General features: G+C 39.6%; 1 protein-coding gene and 1 non-coding gene across 2 annotated transcripts; one reads left to right on the forward strand and one right to left on the reverse strand.

The window, feature by feature from the left end:
• Window positions 1–5,886: 5,886 nt before the first annotated feature.
• On the reverse strand, window positions 5,887–5,994 carry LOC148581430 (small nucleolar RNA R71). The gene has a single exon (XR_015899515.1). It is a non-coding gene; the product is annotated as a small nucleolar RNA R71 (small nucleolar RNA).
• Window positions 5,995–14,672: 8,678 nt separating this feature from the next.
• Window positions 14,673–15,876, forward strand: LOC148581431 (uncharacterized). Its single transcript, XM_088492377.1, has 4 exons — window positions 14,673–14,831; window positions 14,988–15,320; window positions 15,430–15,704; window positions 15,783–15,876. The coding sequence occupies exons 1-4, from the start codon at window positions 14,673–14,675 to the stop codon at window positions 15,874–15,876; spliced, it is 861 nt and encodes a 286-aa protein (XP_088348503.1).
• The last annotated feature ends 2,148 nt before the right edge of the window (window positions 15,877–18,024 follow it).

An 18,024-nucleotide genomic window follows, 5' to 3' on the forward strand; every position in this document is an offset into this window, starting at 1 on the left:
TTATATAGACATTAGTTGGAATTAATTAGGAATAACTTAGTCATTAAGAAAATATTAGTTTATTAGCAATTCTTGCTTATATAAAGAGGGGCATGTAGAATGTTATTCTCTAAGTAAAATTTATGATGTGTTAAGTACGATTTTGGTCTCTAATATAGAGGTCAAAAATTTATTTCGTTTACGATCTTTTTTTCGTTACAAAATGGTTCCGAAAATTTCAGTTTATTTTAAAATTAACCTTTTTACCAAATTTTTTATTTTTATTACCAAATTATTCCTAATTAAAAAAATTATAAAATAAAATAAAATAAAATAAAAAAGAAAGAAAGGGACGAGGGAGGAGAAAAAGAATGGAGGGTGTTGTTTCCAGAGAAGGGGAAAGAGGAAGAAGGGGAAAGGTCACCGTTTCCTACTGCCGTAGCCGCTCCACACTGCCGCTGCTGCTCCTGGCCGTTGCCGTTGCTCCTTTCTTCCTTAGCACATACACTAACGGCAAGAGAGGAGAGAGTAGAGGGAGAGAGAAAGAGAAGAGAGGAACGAAGTCCTCCACAGCGCCACCGACCACTACAGTGCCGTCTTCGTAGCGATTTGTAGCCCGCCATCATCGCATCACCGTTCACCACCGCAGCCCCTCCTCCCTCACCACCACCGCAACCCTTCCCCTCTGTTTCAATTTTTTATTCCTTTTTTCTTTAATTTTTCAAATTTAAAGGATTTTATTGTTGTTGTTGTTGTTGTTGTTGATGCTTCTGCTTGCTTCTATTTATTCCTTTTATTCAATTATTATTGTTGATGCTTTGGTTGCTTCTGCTTCTGTCTGCTTCTGTTTTCGCTTCTGGTTTTGGTTTTGTTTTTATTTTTTGCTTCTATTTTTGCTTCCATTGTTATTGTTGTTGTTGTTGTTCTGCTGATTGTTGTTATTCTGCTTCTGGTTTTTACTTTTGCCTGCTTTTATTTCTGCATTTGCGCTTCTGCTTCTGCACTTCTGCTTCTGTGCTTCTGCTTCTGCTTTTGGTTAATGTTGAGGAAGAAGAGGGGGGGAGGGGTATTTTCGTCCGAAGGACGATTTTAAAACTAAGGTAAACCTTTGGGACCATTTTGTAGCAAAAAAAAGGTCGGGTACGAAATAAATTTTTGACCTCTACGTTAGTGACCAAAATCATACTTAACCCATTTATGATCAATGAATATGAATTTAGATTAAAAGTCTTTACTTTTTTTGTTAAAAAAGTTAAAAAAGATAGATGTATTATTGTTACATTGTAGTATTGTTTATCTTTTTAATATATCATTATATTATAGTTGAAAAAAATTATATTAAAATTATGTTGAGTTATTATTTAAAATGATCTTTAAAATTAGACTTCTGACTCAATTTAGCCTTCTAATTTTTAATTGATTCAAATTGTACCGTAAAATTTTACGACATGATTCAAATTGATCCTTCCGTCCATCTCTGTCATCGAAGAACTGACGTGTCATGTTTAATTGACACCTGGGCCAATTAGACGATGTTGTTTTACTGTTGCTATCTAAACATTTGCAAAATGATGCCGTGTGACTCTACAAAGAGGTTAAACCCCAATTTGTTGTTTATTTGTTACAAAAAAAAAAAAGCAAAGATAAAGAAGTCAAATTTCATATGAAAGAGCGTGAAGGTGAACTCTTGAGCAATTGCAAATGTGAAAATCATATTAACCGACATGTTAATGCTCTGAGCTACAGATCTAATGATGAGCGGATAATTTATACGCTTTTTGACATTATTTTTAGTATGTTTTTAGTAGGATCTAGCTATTTTTAGGGATGTTTTCATTAGTTTTTATGTTAAATTCACATTTCTGGACTTTACTATGAGTTTGTGTGTTTTTCTGTAATTTCAGGTATTTTCTGGCTGAGATTTAGGGACTTGAGCAAAAATCAGATTCAGAGGTTGAAGAAGGACTGCTGATGCTGTTGGATTCTGACCTCCCTGCACTCAAAGTGGATTTTCTGGAGCTACAGAACTCGAAATGGCGCGCTTCCAATTGCGTTGGAAAGTAGACATCCAGGGCTTTCCAGAAATATATAATAGTCTATACTTTGGCCAAGAATAGATGATGCAAACTGGCGTTCAACGCCAGCTCTCTGCCCAAATCTGGCGTCAAGTGCCAGAAAATGATCCAAAACCAGAGTTGAACGCCCAAACTGGCACAAATACTGGCGTTCAACTCCAAGAAGGACCTCTACACGTGCAACACTCAAGATCAGCCCAAGCACACACCAAGTGGGCCCTGGAAGTGGATTTATGCATCAATTACTTACTTCTGTAAACCCTAGTAGCTAGTTTATTATAAATAGGACCTTTTACTATTGTATTAGGTATCTTTGATCAGTTGTATGCTATCTTAGATCACGTTTGAGGGCTGGCCTCTCGGCCATGCCTGGACTTTCACTTATGTATTTTCAACGGTAGAGTTTCTACACTCCATAGATTAAGGTGTGGAGCTCTGCTGTTCCTCAAAGATTAATGCAAAGTACTACTGTTTTCTATTCAATTCATCTTGTTTCGCTTCCAAGATATTCATTCGTACTTCAATCTGAGTGTGATGAACGTGACAATCATCATCATTCCCTATGAACGCGTGCCTGACAACCACTTCCGTTCTACCTTAGACTGAATGAGTATCTCTTAGATCTCCTAACCAGAATCTTCGTGGCGTAAGCTAGAATGATGGCGGCATTCAAGAGAATCCGGAAGGTCTAAACCTTGTCTGTGGTATTCCGAGTAGGATTCAATGAATGAATGAATGTGACGAGCTCCAAACTCGCGATTGCGGGGCGTTAGTGACAAACGCAAAAGGATAGTAAATCCTATTCCAGCATGATCGAGAACCGACAGATGAATAGCCGTGCCGTGATAGGGTGCGTTGATCATTTTCACTGAGAGGATAAGATGAAGCCATTGACAAGGGTGATGCCTCCAAACGATTAGCCGTGCCGTGACAGGGCATTGGATCATTTTCCCGAGAGATGACCGAAAGTAGCCATTGACAGTGGTGATGTATCACATAAAGCCAGCCATGGAAAGGAGTAAGACTGACTGGATGAAGATAGCAGGAAAGCAGAGGTTCAGAGGAACGAAAAGCATCTCCATTCGCTTATCTGAAATTCCTACCAATGATTTACATAAGTACCTCTATCCCTATTCTATTATTTATTTTCGAAAACCCATTACTGTTTTATATCCGCCTGACTGAGATTTACAAGGTGACCATAGCTTGCTTCATACCGACAATCTCCGTGGGATTCGACCCTTACTCACGTAAGGTATTACTTGGACAACCCAGTGCACTTGCTGGTTAGTTATGCAAAGTTGTGAAGATATGTTTAGACCATGGTCCTGTGCATCCGTTTTTGGTGCCATTGCCAGGGAATCAATTTCGAACAACAATTCACAACCTGAGTAGCAATTTCGCATACCAAGTTTTTGGTGCCGTTGCCGGGGATTGTTCGAGTTTGGAGAACTAACGGTTCATCTTGTTGCTCAGATTAGGTAATTTTCTTTTTGTTTTCTTTTCAAAAAAATGTTTTCAAAAATATATTTTTCTTCAGAATTTTTAAGAATGAATTCTAGTGTTTCACGAAGCATGCGAAGCCTGGTTGGCTGTAAAGCCATGTCTAAATTTATTTAGACTGAGGCAGCAATTTGTTATCAAGAGCAAGCTAGTTGTTGTTAATCCACCTGCTGCTGTTCCTGATTTACATGCTAAAGCTTGGCTGGCCATTGGCCATGTCTAGTGTTTTGGACCGGAGCTTTCATTGAAAGCTTGGCTGGCTGGTGAGCCATGTCTAATTTCTGGACTGAAGCTTTAGACTAACATGGCAAGATTTCTGGAATACATATTAAAAATTTTGGAATCCTTATTTTTCTTTTTCATAATAATTTTCGAAAAAAAATACAAAAAAAAAATTTAGAAAATCATAAAAATCAAAAATATTTTTTTTTGTTTCTTGTTTGAGTCTTGAGTCATGTTATAAGTTTGGTGTCAATTGCATATGCATCTTGCATTTTTCGAAAATTCTCATGCATTCATAGTGTTCTTCATGATCTTCAAGTTGTTCTTGGTAAGTCTTCTTGTTTGATCTTTGCATTTGCATGTTGTGTGTCTTATCTTGTTTTTCATATGCATTCTTGAATTCTTAACGTCTAAGCATTAAAGAATTCTAAGTTTGGTGTCCTGCATGTTTTCTTTGCATTAAAAATTTTTCAAAAATGTGTTCTTGATGTTCATCATGATCTTCATAGTGTTCTTGGTGTTCATCTTGACATTCATAGCATTCTTGCATGCATTCATTGTTTTGATCCATAACTTTCATGCATTGCATCATTTTTCTTGTTTTTCTCTCTCATCATAAAAATTCAAAAATAAAAAAAAAATATCTTCCCCTTTTTCTCTCATCAAATTCGAAAATTTGGATTGACTTTTTCAAAAATTTTTAAAATCAAGTTGTTTCTTATGAGTCAAATCAAATTTTCAATTTGAAAATCTTATCTTTTTCAAAATCTTTTTCAAAAATCAAATCTTTTTCAAACTTCTTAGTTATTTTCGAAAATTCCAAAAATATTTTTCAAAAATCTTTTTCTTATTTTTATATCAAATTTTCGAAAATAACAATAACAATTAATGTTTTGATTCAAAAATTTCAAGTTTGTTACTTGCTTGTTAAGAAAGATTCAAACTTTGAGTTTTAGAATCATATCTTGTGATTTCTTGTGAATCAAGTCATTAATTGTGATTTTAAAAATCATATCTTTTTCAAAAACTAACTTCTATCATATCTTTTCAAAAATATCTTCTTATCTTAACTTTTTCAAAAATTTGATTTCAAAATATCTTTTCTAACTTCCTAACTTCTTATCTTTTCAAAATTGTTTCAACTAACCAACTAACTTTTTTTGTTTGTTTCTTATCTTTTTCAAAACTACCTAACTAACTCTCTCTCTCTAATTTTCGAAAATATCTTCCCTCTTTTTCAAAAATTACTTTTTTTATTAACTAATTATTTTTATTTTTGATTTTAAAAAAAAATTTCGAAAAAAAATACTAACCTTTTTCAAAAACTATTTTCGAAAATCACTAACTCTTTTTCAAAAATTATTTTCAAAAATTCTCCCTCTCCCATCTTATTCTATTTATTTATTCATTTACTAACATCTCATCTCACATCTCTGCCCTCCTCACAGTTGTGTTTCTTTCTTTACATCAGATTCTTTGTCTCCCTCTTTTCTTCCACTCACAAAGGGATCCCTATACTGTGGTATAAAGGATCTCCATTATTATTATTTTTCTGTGCCCTCTTCTTTGTCATATGAGCAGGAGCAAGGACAAGAACATTCTTGTTGAAGCAGATCCAGAACCTGAAAGGACTCTGAAGAGAAAATTAAGAGAAGATAAATTACAACAATCCAGAGATAACCTGTCAGAAATTTTCGAACAGGAAGAGGAGATGGCAGCCGAAAATAATAATAATGCAAGGAGAATGCTTGGTGACTTTACTGCACCTAATTCCAATTTACATGGAAGAAGCATCTCCATTCCTGCCATTGGAGCAAACAACTTTGAGCTGAAACCTCAATTAGTTTCTCTGATGCAGCAGAACTGCAAGTTTTATGGACTTCCATCTGAAGATCCTTTTCAGTTCTTAACTGAATTCTTACAGATATGCGATACTGTTAAGACTAATGGAGTAGATCCTGAAGTCTACAGGCTCATGCTTTTCCCTTTTGCTGTAAGAGACAGAGCTAGAATATGGTTGGATTCTCAACCTAAAGACAGCCTGAACTCTTGGGATAAGCTGGTCAAGACTTTCTTAGCCAAGTTCTTTCCTCCTCAAAAGCTGAGTAAGCTTAGAGTGGATGTTCAAACCTTCAGACAGAAGGAAGGTGAATCCCTCTATGAAGCTTGGGAGAGATACAAAGGACTGACCAAAAAGTGTCCTTCTGACATGCTTTCAGAATGGACCATCCTGGATATATTCTATGATGGTCTGTCTGAGTTATCTAAGATGTCATTGGACACCTCTGCAGGTGGATCCATTCACCTAAAGAAAACGTCTGCAGAAGCTCAAGAACTCATTGACATGGTTGCAAATAACCAGTTCATGTACACTTCTGAAAGGAATCTATGAATAATGGGACGCCTATGAAGAAGGGAGTTCTTGAGGTTGATACTCTGAATGCCATATTGGCTCAGAACAAAATATTGACTCAGCAAGTCAATATGATTTCTCAGAGTCTGAATGGAATGCAAGCTGCATCCAACAGTACTCAAGAGGCGTCTTATGAAGAAGAAGCTTATGATCCTGAAAACCCTGCAATAGCAGAGGTGAATTACTTAGGTGAACCTTATGGAAACACCTATAACTCATCATGGAGAAATCATCCAAATTTCTCATGGAAGGATCAAAAGCCTCAACAAGGCTTTAATAATGGTGGAAGAAACAGGTTTAACAATAATAAACCTTTTCCATCATCCACTCAGCAACAGACAGAGAACTCTGAACAAAATACTTCTAATTTAGCAAACTTAGTCTCTGATCTGTCCAAGGCCACTGTGAGTTTCATGAATGAAACAAGGTCTTCCATTAGAAATCTGGAAGCACAAGTGGGCCAGCTGAGTAAGAGGATCACTGAAATCCCTCCTAGTACTCTCCCAAGCAATACAGAAGAGAATCCAAAATGAGAGTGCAAGGCCATTGACATAAGCACCATGGCCGAACCTGTAAGGGAAGGAGAGGACGTGAATCCCAGTGAGGAAGACCTCCTGGGATGTCCAGTGATCAATAAGGAGTTTCCCTCTGAGGAACCAAAGGAATCTGAGGCTCATCTAGAGACCATAGAGATTCCATTGAACCTCCTTATGCCCTTCATGAGCTCTGATGAGTATTCCTCTTCTGAAGAGAATGAGGATGTCACTGAAGAGTAAGCTGCCAAGTTCGTTGGTGCAATCATGAAGCTGAATGCCAAATTATTTGGCATTAAAACTTGGGAAGATGAACCTCCCTTGTTCATCAATGAACTAAGTGATCTGGATCAACTGACATTGCCTCAGAAGAGACAGGATCTTGGAAAGTTCATAATACCTTGTACCATAGGCACCATGATCTTTAAGGCTCTGTGTGACCTTGGTTCAGGAATAAACCTCATGCCCCTCTCTGTAATAGAGAAACTGGGAATCTATGGGGAGCAAGCTGCTAAAATCTCATTAGAGATGGCAGACAATTCAAGAAAACAGGCTTATGGACAAGTAGAGGACGTGTTAGTAAAGGTTGAAGGCCTTTACATCCCTGCTGATTTCATAGTCCTGGATACTGGAAAGGAAGAGGATGAATCTATCATCCTAGGAAGACCTTTCCTAGCCATAGCAAGAGCTGTGATTGATGTGGACAGAGGAGAATTAGTTCTTCAATTGAATAAGGACAACCTTGTGTTTACAACTCAAGGATCCCTCTCTGCATCCATGGAGAGGAAGCAGAAAAAGCTTCTCTCAAAGCAGAGTCAACCCAAGCCCCCACAGTCAAACTCTAAGTTTGGTGTTGGGAGGCCACAACCAAACTCCAAGTTTGGTGTTGAACTCCCATATCCAAACTCTAAGTTTGGTGTTGGAGAGTCTCAACAATGCTCTGAACATCTGTGAGGCTCCATGAGAGCCCACTGTCAAGCTATTGACATTAAAGAAGCGCTTGTTGGGAGGCAACCCAATTTTTATTTAGCTAACTATATTTTTCTTAGTTATATGTCTTTATAGGTTCATGATCATGTGGAGTCACAAAATAAAAATAAAAATTGAAAACGGAATCAAAAACAGCAGAAGAAAAATCACACCTTGGAGGAAGCACCTGCCTGGCGTTCAACGCCAGAACAGAGCATGGTTCTGGCGCTGAACGCCCAGAACAAGCATGGTTCTGGCGTTCAACGCCAGAAATGGCAACAAATGGGCGTTGAACGCCCAAAATGGGCACCAACCTGGCGCTAAACGCCCAGAGTTGTGTGCAAAGGCATTTTACATGCCTAATGGGTGCAGGGATGTAAATCCTTGACACCTCAGGATTTGTGGACCCCACAGGATCATATCAGGATCTGTGGACCCCACAGGATCCCCACCTACCTCCACTCAACTCTTCTCATCCCTCACCACTCTCTTTCACACAATCCCATAAACACTCTTCCCCAAAAACCCTTCACCAATCACCTCAATCTCTCTTCCCCATCACCTCTTCACCACTCACATCCATCCACTCTTTCCCATAAACCTACCTCATAAACTCCACCTACCTTCAAAAATTCAAAACCAATTTCCCACCCAAACCCACCCATATGGCCGAACCTTAACCCCCCTCCCTTCCCTATATAAAGCCCTCCATTCTTCATCAAATTCACACAACACACCCCTCTACACCCTTCTTGGCCGAAACATTTCCCACTCTCCCTCTCCTCTATCTCTTCTTCTTCTTCATCTATTCTTTCTTTTATTGCTCGAGGGCGAGCAAAATTCTAAGTTTGGTGTGGTAAAAGCATAAGCTTTTTGTTTTTCCATTACCATTGATGGCACCTAAGACCGGAGAATCCTCTAGAAAGGGGAAAGGGAAGACAAAAGCTTCCACATCCGAGTCATGGGAGATGGAAAGGTTCATCTCCAAAGCCCATCAAGACCACTTCTATGATGTTGTGGCCAAGAAGAAGGTGATCCCTGAGGTCCCTTTTAAACTCAAAAGAAATGAGTATCTGGAGATCCGACATGAAATTCAAAGAAGAGGTTGGGAAGTTCTAACAAATCCCATCCAACAAGTCGGCATCCTAATGGTTCAAGAGTTCTATGCTAATGCATGGATCACCAAGAACCATGATCAAAGTAAGAACCCGGATCCAAAGAACTATGTTACAATGGTTCGGGGGAAATACTTAGATTTTAGTCCGGAGAATGTGAGGTTGGCGTTTAACTTGCCCATGATGCAAGGAGATGAACGCCCCTACACTAGAAGGGTCAACTTTAATCAAAAGTTGGACCAAGTCCTTATGGACATATGTGTAGAAGGAGCTCAATGGAAGATTGACTCCAAAGGCAAGCCGGTTCAACTAAGAAGATTGGACCTCAAGCCTGTAGCTAGAGGATGGTTGGAGTTTATTCAATGCTCAATCATTCCCACTAGCAACCGGTCTGAAGTTACTATAGACCGGGCCATCATGATCCATAGCATCATGATTGGAGAAGAGGTGGAAGTTCATGAGATTATACCTCAAGAACTCTACAAGGTGGCTGACAAGTCTTCCACTATGGCAAGGTTAGCTTTTCCTCATCTCATTTGCCACCTATGCAATTCGGCTGGGATTGACATAGAGGGAGATATCCTCATCAAAGAGGACAAGCCCATCACTAAGAAAAAGATGGAGCAAGCAAGAGAGCCCATTCATGGAGCTCAAGAGGCGTATGAAGCTCATCACCATGAGATCCCGGAGATGCCTCAAATGCACTTTCCTCCACAAAACTATTGGGAGCAAATCAACACCTCCCTAGGAGAATTGAGTTCCAATATGGGACAACTAAGGGTGGAACATCAAGAGCACTCCATCATGCTTCATGAAATAAGAGAAGATCAAAAAGCCATGAGGGAGGAGCAACAAAGACAAGGAAGAGACATAAAAGAGCTCAAGGACATCATTGGTTCCTCAAAAAGGAAACGCCACCATCACTAAGGTGGATTCATTCCTTGTTCTTATTTCTTCTGTTTTTCGTTTTCTATGTTATGTGCTTATCTATGTTTGTGTCTTCATTACATGATCATTAGTAGTTAGTAACTTTGTCTTAAAGTTATGAATGTCTTATGAATCCATCACCTCTCTTAAATGAAAAATGTTTTAATTCAAAAGAACAAGAAGTACATGAGTTTCGAATTTATCCTTGAACTTGGTTTAATTATATTGATGTGGCGACAATGCTTCTTGTTTTCTGAATGTATGCTTGAACAGTGCATATGTCTTTTGAAGTTGTTGTTTAAGAATGTTAAATATGTTGGCTCTTGAAAGAATGATGACTAGGAGACATGTTATTTGATAATCTGAAAAATCATAAAAATGATTCTTGAAGCAAGAAAAAGCAGCAAAGAACAAAGCTTGCAGAAAAAAAAATAGAAAGAAAAAAAAAGAAAAAGAAAAAGCAAGCAGAAAAAGCCAATAACCCTTAAAACCAAAAGGCAAGGGAAATAAAAAAGATCCCAAGGCTTTGAGCATCAGTGGATAGGAGGGCCTAAAGGAATAAAATCCTGGTCTAAGCGGCTAAACCAAGCTGTCCCTAACCATGTGCTTGTGGCGTGTAGGTGTCAAGTGAAAACTTGAGACTGAGCGGTTAAAGTCAAGGTCCAAAGCAAAAAAAGAGTGTGCTTAAGAACCCTGGACACCTCTAATTGGGGACTTTAGCAAAGCTGAGTCACAATCTGAAAAGGTTCACCCAATTATGTGTCTGTGGCATTTATGTATCCGGTGGTAATACTGGAAAACAAAGTGCTTAGGGCCACGGCCAAGACTCATAAAGAAGCTGTGTTCAAGAATCATCATACTGAACTAGGAGAATCAATAACACTATCTGAACTCTGAGTTCCTATAGATGCCAATCATTCTAAACCTCAATGGATAAAGTGAGATGCCAAAACTATTCAAGAGGCAAAAAGCTATAAGTCCCGCTCATATGATTGAAGCTATGTTTCATTGATAGTTTGGAATTTATAGTATATTCTCTTCTTTTTATCCTATTTGATTTTCAGTTGCTTGGGGACAAGCAACAATTTAAGTTTGGTGTTGTGATGAGCGGATAATTTATACGCTTTTTGACATTGTGTTTAGTATGTTTTTAGTAGGATCTAGCTACTTTTAGGGATGTTTTCATTAGTTTTTATGTTAAATTGACATTTCTGGACTTTACTATAAGTTTGTGTGTTTTTCTGTGATTTCAGGTATTTTCTGGCTGAGATTTAGGGACTTGAGCAAAAATCAGATTCAGAGGTTGAAGAAGGACTGCTGATGCTGTTGGATTCTGACCTCCCTGCACTCAAAGTGGATTTTTTGGAGCTACAGAACTCGAAATGGCGCGCTTCCAATTGCGTTGGAAAGTAGATATCCAGGGATTTCCAGAAATATATAATAGTCCATACTTTGGCCAAGTTTAGATGATGCAAACTGGCGTTCAACGCCAGCTCTCTGCCCAAATCTGGCGTCCAGCGCCAAAAAAAGATCCAAAACCAGAGTTGAACGTCCAAACTGGCACAAATACTGGCGTTCAACTCCAAGAAGGACCTCTACACGTGCAACACTCAAGATCAGCCCAAGCACACACCAAGTGGGCCCCGGAAGTGGATTTATGCATCAATTACTTACTTCTGTAAACCCTAGTAGCTAGTTTATTATAAATAGGACCTTTTACTATTGTATTAGGTATCTTTGATCAGTTGTATGCTATCTTAGATCACGTTTGAGGGCTGGCCTCTCGGCCATGCCTGGACTTTCACTTATGTATTTTCAACGGTAGAGTTTCTACACTCCATAGATTAAGGTGTGGAGCTCTGCTGTTCCTCAAAGATTAATGCAAAGTACTACTGTTTTCTATTCAATTCATCTTGTTTTGCTTCCAAGATATTCATTCGTACTTCAATCTGAGTGTGATGAACGTGACAATCATCATCATTCCCTATGAACGCGTGCCTGACAACCACTTTCGTTCTACCTTAGACTGAATGAGTATCTCTTAGATCTCCTAACCAGAATCTTCGTGGCGTAAGCTAGAATGATGGCGGCATTCAAGAGAATCCGGAAGGTCTAAACCTTGTCTGTGGTATTCCGAGTAGGATTCAATGAATGAATGACTGTGACGAGCTCCAAACTCGCGATTGCGGGGCGTTAGTGACAGACGCAAAAGGATAGTAAATCCTATTCCAGCATGATCGAGAACCGACAGATGAATAGCCGTGCCGTGACAGGGTGCGTTGATCATTTTCACTGAGAGGATAAGATGAAGCCATTGACAAGGGTGATGCCTCCAGACGATTAGCCGTGCCGTGACAGGGCATTGGATCATTTTCCCGAGAGATGACCGAAAGTAGCCATTGACAGTGGTGATGTATCACATAAAGCCAGCCATGGAAAGGAGTAAGACTGACTGGATGAAGATAGCAGGAAAGCAGAGGTTCAGAGGAACGAAAAGCATCTCCATTCGCTTATCTGAAATTCCTACCAATGATTTACATAAGTACCTCTATCCCTATTCAATTATTTATTTTTGAAAACCCATTACTGTTTTATATCCGCCTGACTGAGATTTACAAGGTGACCATAGCTTGCTTCATACCAACAATCTCCGTGGGATTCGACCCTTACTCACGTAAGGTATTACTTGGACGACCCAGTGCACTTGCTGGTTAATTATGCGAAGTTGTGAAGATATGTTTAGACCATGGTCCTGTGCATCCGTTTTTGGTGCCATTGCCAAGGAATCAATTTCGAACAACAATTCACAACCTGAGTAGCAATTTCGCATACCATCTAACTTCAAAGAAAAATATCTCGCTAGGAACCAGCCATCCAAGAAGATCCATCACCATGGAAATCCCATCACATAGATGCATATCAATCCTGCCACTGATGGTCATGGAAGACATAAGAGAAGCGTTGCTACCAAAACTAATGGTTCTGAACAAAATCAAAGCATAGAAAGTAATCACATTCATGCTGGCGAGCTGCTGACAAAATGGAATTGATGATCATCACAAGCAGAAGCCTATAATGCCTCTTCAACAGAGTGGCCCATGGGTGTTTCACTGCCATGGACGATTCACTCGCCTCAACAAGGTCATTACGGCAAGGATAGCCATGGGGAGAAAGATTGTGCCGTTAGCGATCATCACGACCAAGATAGCTGCAAAATGCAAGTTGTAGCGCCAGCCTTCACCATGCTTCATCTTGGCGAAGAAATAATTGAGAATGTTGATGACAAAGATGCTAATGGTGATGCCTAATTGGAACATTATGTTAAGGGTTCTTCTATATTTTTAAGAGGTAACCTCCGACACAAAAATTAGAATAGACTGATTGACACATCTAATTGAGATTTCTTCTAATGAATGAACAGTGAATTGAGGATTAATTGGTGCCAAGTGTTAATATGTTAGTTCTTTGGTGATAGAGATGGGTGGAAAAATCAATTTAAATTACATTTTAAAATTTTAAGATATAATTTGAGTTCATTAAAAATTAGAGGATTAAATTGAGGCTGGTTTTTTTTTTTATTTTGGAAAGAAATAAGGTGTAACACCATGAAATGGATGTGTGGAAAAAAATTGCACTACTATGGTGTCAGATGTAAAACGCATGCTGCGTTCTGAACTTTTTATTTTTTATTTTTTGAAACATACTAAACGCAAGTTGCGTTTTGAGATTTTCATTTTTTTGTGTAGGCTAAATGGAGGTTGCATTTTTAGAGCCACAAAATTCAAATTCTTTTTGAAGCCCATAAACGCAGGTTGCGTTTTGTACACAGAATAATATTTTAATCCACAACTTTGCCTATAAATATGAAGCGCAATTTCATTCATCTTCATCTTCACTTCTCCTCTTACTCTTTCTTGCATAAAGCCCATAGTGGTGTGCTTTTTTGGCAATTAACTGTGTCAAAAAAGTCGAGTTAGGTGAGGCTGAGGTTATGGAAGGTGTTGTAAATTTGCGAGTATATTATAATGGTGGGATTATACCAAACACACACGAAGGAGTGACTTTTGTTTGTGAATGTCCCTTATCGTTTTCTATTCCGTGCACCATCAGTTTTGTGGAGTTACAAAGTGGTCTATGTGATAACATACAAAGTCACATTTTGAAAAGGGTGAGCAACATTTTATACAGAAATCCTGTACAAGTATTCGGTGGGCTGATATAGTTTCAAATAATGTCCATCACTGACGACGCAAGTATACAACTTATTTTCTGTATTTATCAACAAACCTGATTTCACGTGCCGATGATCGAGCTGTACATTGAGTTTGAACAGTATACGGGGATGGATTCGGTTGGCAACGATGTCAACATTGATGAAATCGGGGATATAGATTGGGAAGAAGATAACAACGACAGTGAAGAGGAGTTTGAAGCCAACTATGAAGTCGATGACAAAAACGAGGATGGAGACTTGGCAGGCAATCCGGCAAAACAAAATGAGGCAAATTCGATCGTAAGTTAGCACCCCTTTGAAGTTTCATCTTTTATGCGGACTCTGGATCTCGAAGCCATGCCTGCACCAGAATTTCCTGAGTATGCAAATATCGGTATGTTATCTTATGGTTATTAATTAAAGTTACCACTACCATTAATTTTATTTGCTTTTTCCGACTACTGGTGGATCGCATGTCGTAAGTGAAGGCGACTTTACGGTGGAAGATGGTGAGTTTAGTGTCAGAATAGAATTTGGTTCTAGGGATTCGGTGATATCTGCAATCAAAAGCTACACTATCTCTAGAGGAGTTGATTACACTGTTTATGAGTCTGAGCCGTAAACATTCTATGCGAAATGCAAAGGTATATGGTGCAGGGTGCGATTTGCTTATCCGAGCTAACTTGATTCAAAAGAAGGAGTGTTGGGAGATCAGGAGATACAATGGCAAACACACGTGCACCATTGGGCACAATTTCACAAGATCATGCCAAGTTGGACTCAGACACAATTGCAGATGCCATCAGGCCATTGGTTAAAGCGGACCCGTCAATAAAGGTGAAGTCTATTATTGCAGAAGTTCAGTCGAGATTCAACTACACTGTAAGTTACCATAAGGCTTGGTTGGCAAAGTAGTAATCTGTTGCAAAAATTTACCGTGAAAATGAGGAGGTTCAAGGTGTAAAAGTTCTCCATCATGTTTTTTGGAGCTTTTATCCGTGTATTGTGGCATTCAGGCATTGCAAGCCATTGGTGCAGGTTAATGGTACACACTTGTACGGAAAGTATAAAGGTGCACTTCTAGTTGCAGTTGCACAAGATGGGAACCAAAACATTGTGCCTATTGAATTTGCAATAGTCGAGGGTGAGATAGTAGACGTGTGGGAGTTTTTTCTAACTAATTTGCGGAGATATGTTGTTACCATTGATGGCGTGGGAATTATTTATGACCGCCATAACTCCATCGACGCAGCAATAGCTCGCAGTAACGGTGCATGGTCACCACCAAGAGCGTGGCACATGTTCTGCATCAGGCACATCGTGTCCAACTTCTTAAGTATGTTCAAAGCTCTGTATTTGCATAAACTCGTGGTTAACACAGGTATTTAAATGCACTGTTTATAGTCCTATTCATGGAAATATTGTGGCTTCTGCTTATGATTTCACGGTTTGGTGAACAAGCTATTTTGGGACGGAATAGGAGTACAACAAAAACTACCAACGGCTTAAAGAGCGAGGTGAAGCATATACTCAATGGTGCGATGAGATTGATGTTGAGAAATGGGTGTTGACATTTGACGGGGGTCATCGTTGGGGACATATGACCACAAACATGGTAGAGTGCATAAATTATGTCCTGAAGGGTGCACGCAACCTTCCTGTGACTGCCGTTGTTAGGTCTACTTTCTATCGGCTGAACGAATTGTTTACTCAGAAGAGCGCCGAGGCTCATGAGCATGTCCGCAATGGATTCACGTATTCAGAATTTACTACCAAAAGAGTTTAAGAAAGCTTTCGACGTGAAGGAAACATTGTCGTTAATTGGTTCGACAGGTGCAACGAGATGTTTGAGGTTCGAGAAATGAAAGATGGTTCTATTTACACCGTTAAACTTGCGCAACAACACTGTGACTGTGGCCATTTCTAGGTTGAGCAACTCCCATGTCGCCACGTTCTTGCATGTTGCGCTAACCAACATCTTGATTGGCAAGTGTATGTGCATAACATATACAATATGTCTAAAATTTGCAAGGTGTATAGAGGCAAGTTTGTTCCATGGGTGACCCATCTACGTGGGATAGATATGAAGGAGCGAAGGTGATCACCAATTGGACATTGAGCCGCGCGACAAAAGGAAGACCGAAGTCAACCCGCTACTTGAATGAGATGGATTCGCAGGATATGCGTGGTCCGCATCGGTGTACTATTTGTGGATGGGGGGGGACATAGCTGCAGCCGATGTCCTCAGCGCGCTGGTCCAAGCTCCGCCAGAGGTCAATAGTGGTTAAACATTTTAACGTAACATTTTATGTAATTTTTTTATCCAATTTAAAGTAGTATGTAAGATTTTTATGTTATTCCGTAGTTTATTTATGTATGCATTAAATACTGAATAATAAATAAATACTTAGATTAAAAATGCAACAGGCTAATCTCAAACAGAGTTATTCGAGAATAAAGCTAAATATAGAATAAGAACACGAATACAAAAAATATCTAAATATACAATATAAGATAAAACAATAGACTACTTCCTCGGCGCCTTCTTCGAATACAAAGATGGGGTGTATTTATCCGGTGGCGCGATCTGTGTCCGTAAATTATACGGACGACCTTGATGTACTCCAGCATCCACTCCATCACTAACATTAGAAGCACCAACATCTGGCATACTCGCACCGCCAATATCGTACAAACCGGAACCACTCATCCCCAGAGCACTCGCTCCCGCAGAACCCACTAGATGTTCCTTGCTCTCCAGTCATGGTTCTATGGACCTGTCAACCGGCTGCAATGATCACGACCAATATTGAATGTCGGGCCTGGTGGAAGCTGTTATAGACTGAACTGTCGTCTAACTCAGTCTGTCGGGTGCCACTCTACACACTCGAATGACACCAACGACGACTGTGTGGAGCACATAAACAAATGGATCGCAAAGTCATCCGGAACCACAACTCCCATATACGGCACCATATAAACTGCACATTAGTACCCACAAGGTCGATAAGTAAAATTATTATTGTGAATAAGCAGCCTAAGATAAATGGTTACAACTTACGTCGTTGACTCCCATGTCATCGAGTCCTCGCCTAAAATGCGCAGTAGGCTTTCGTATGTATCTTGTATGCCGACGCTAATGGCTCCACCTAAACAATAACAATATTATTAATAATAATAACACTAATAATAACAATAACACTAATAATAACAACAGTTAAAAAGAATACCGTCGCGCAAGTGGAACCCCAACATCGACGAGCTGATCGCGGGGAATAGGCGCCAGGAGCGGCATGTACTCCCACATCCACAGAAAAAGTAGTATGAGTGGCCCATCCATTTCGTTACATTTGAATCGTAATGCACGACACAACGATCTGTATAAATGTTCCAGATTGGCTGCCCCCCAATTGTATCCTGAAATCCGATGGAAATCCCGAAGTAGTGGCAGAAACTTCGAGTTCAATGAAGTAGTCCACCTATCCGAAAACACAACCGTTCTGAGCACGCAGAAAATATGATCCCGGGCGTTGTTCATACCCTGAGTCAAGCTGTTCGACCCGGGTTGAATCGACCAACCTCTTTAGGACAGAATTACCTGACCTCTTTAAAAGAGTTCGACCAAATCACTACAGAGGCCCAAGAGGGCCCAAACAGAGGAACACGACCCAAATCCAAAGGCAGCCCAAGCCTAGAGAGATAAGGGCAGTTCCCTTGAAGATAAGATGACTTCACTCAAAGATAAGATAAGATAAAATAACTATCTTATCCCCAGAAAGGTCACTTCACACCATTATAAATACACTGGAGCACCCAGGTGTAACTCATACTCTGATTCTACTAAAAACCTGCTTAATACCCTTGCTAACTTAAGCATCAGAGTCCCTTGCAGGTACCACCACCCTCCAGTGACAAAGGATCAGCAGCATCGCTAGTTCAACAAGTCGGGCACGACAGCTCCGGCCACCGCCCACAAGTCGAACACGTCATCTCCGACCAGCATAGAAGATCTCATCCGAGATCGACCTACAGTTTCAGGTAACCCTCGGAACATTGGCGCCGTTGCCGGGAAACT

This window comes from Arachis ipaensis, chromosome B10, assembly GCF_059453495.1.
Source record: "Arachis ipaensis isolate K30076 ecotype BB chromosome B10, ASM5945349v1, whole genome shotgun sequence".
Taxonomy (NCBI): domain Eukaryota; kingdom Viridiplantae; phylum Streptophyta; class Magnoliopsida; order Fabales; family Fabaceae; genus Arachis; species Arachis ipaensis.

Excerpts from the sequence above, each read along its gene's own strand:
- LOC148581431 (XM_088492377.1), top strand. The coding sequence starts at position 14,673 with ATGGCAAACACACGTGCACCATTGGGCACAATTTCACAAGATCATGCC. Across the intron at positions 14,832-14,987 it reads AGTCGAGATTCAACTACACT|GTTAATGGTACACACTTGTA; the intron begins GTAAGTTACCAT and ends CCATTGGTGCAG. Across the intron at positions 15,321-15,429 it reads TGTATTTGCATAAACTCGTG|GAGTACAACAAAAACTACCA; the intron begins GTTAACACAGGT and ends GGGACGGAATAG.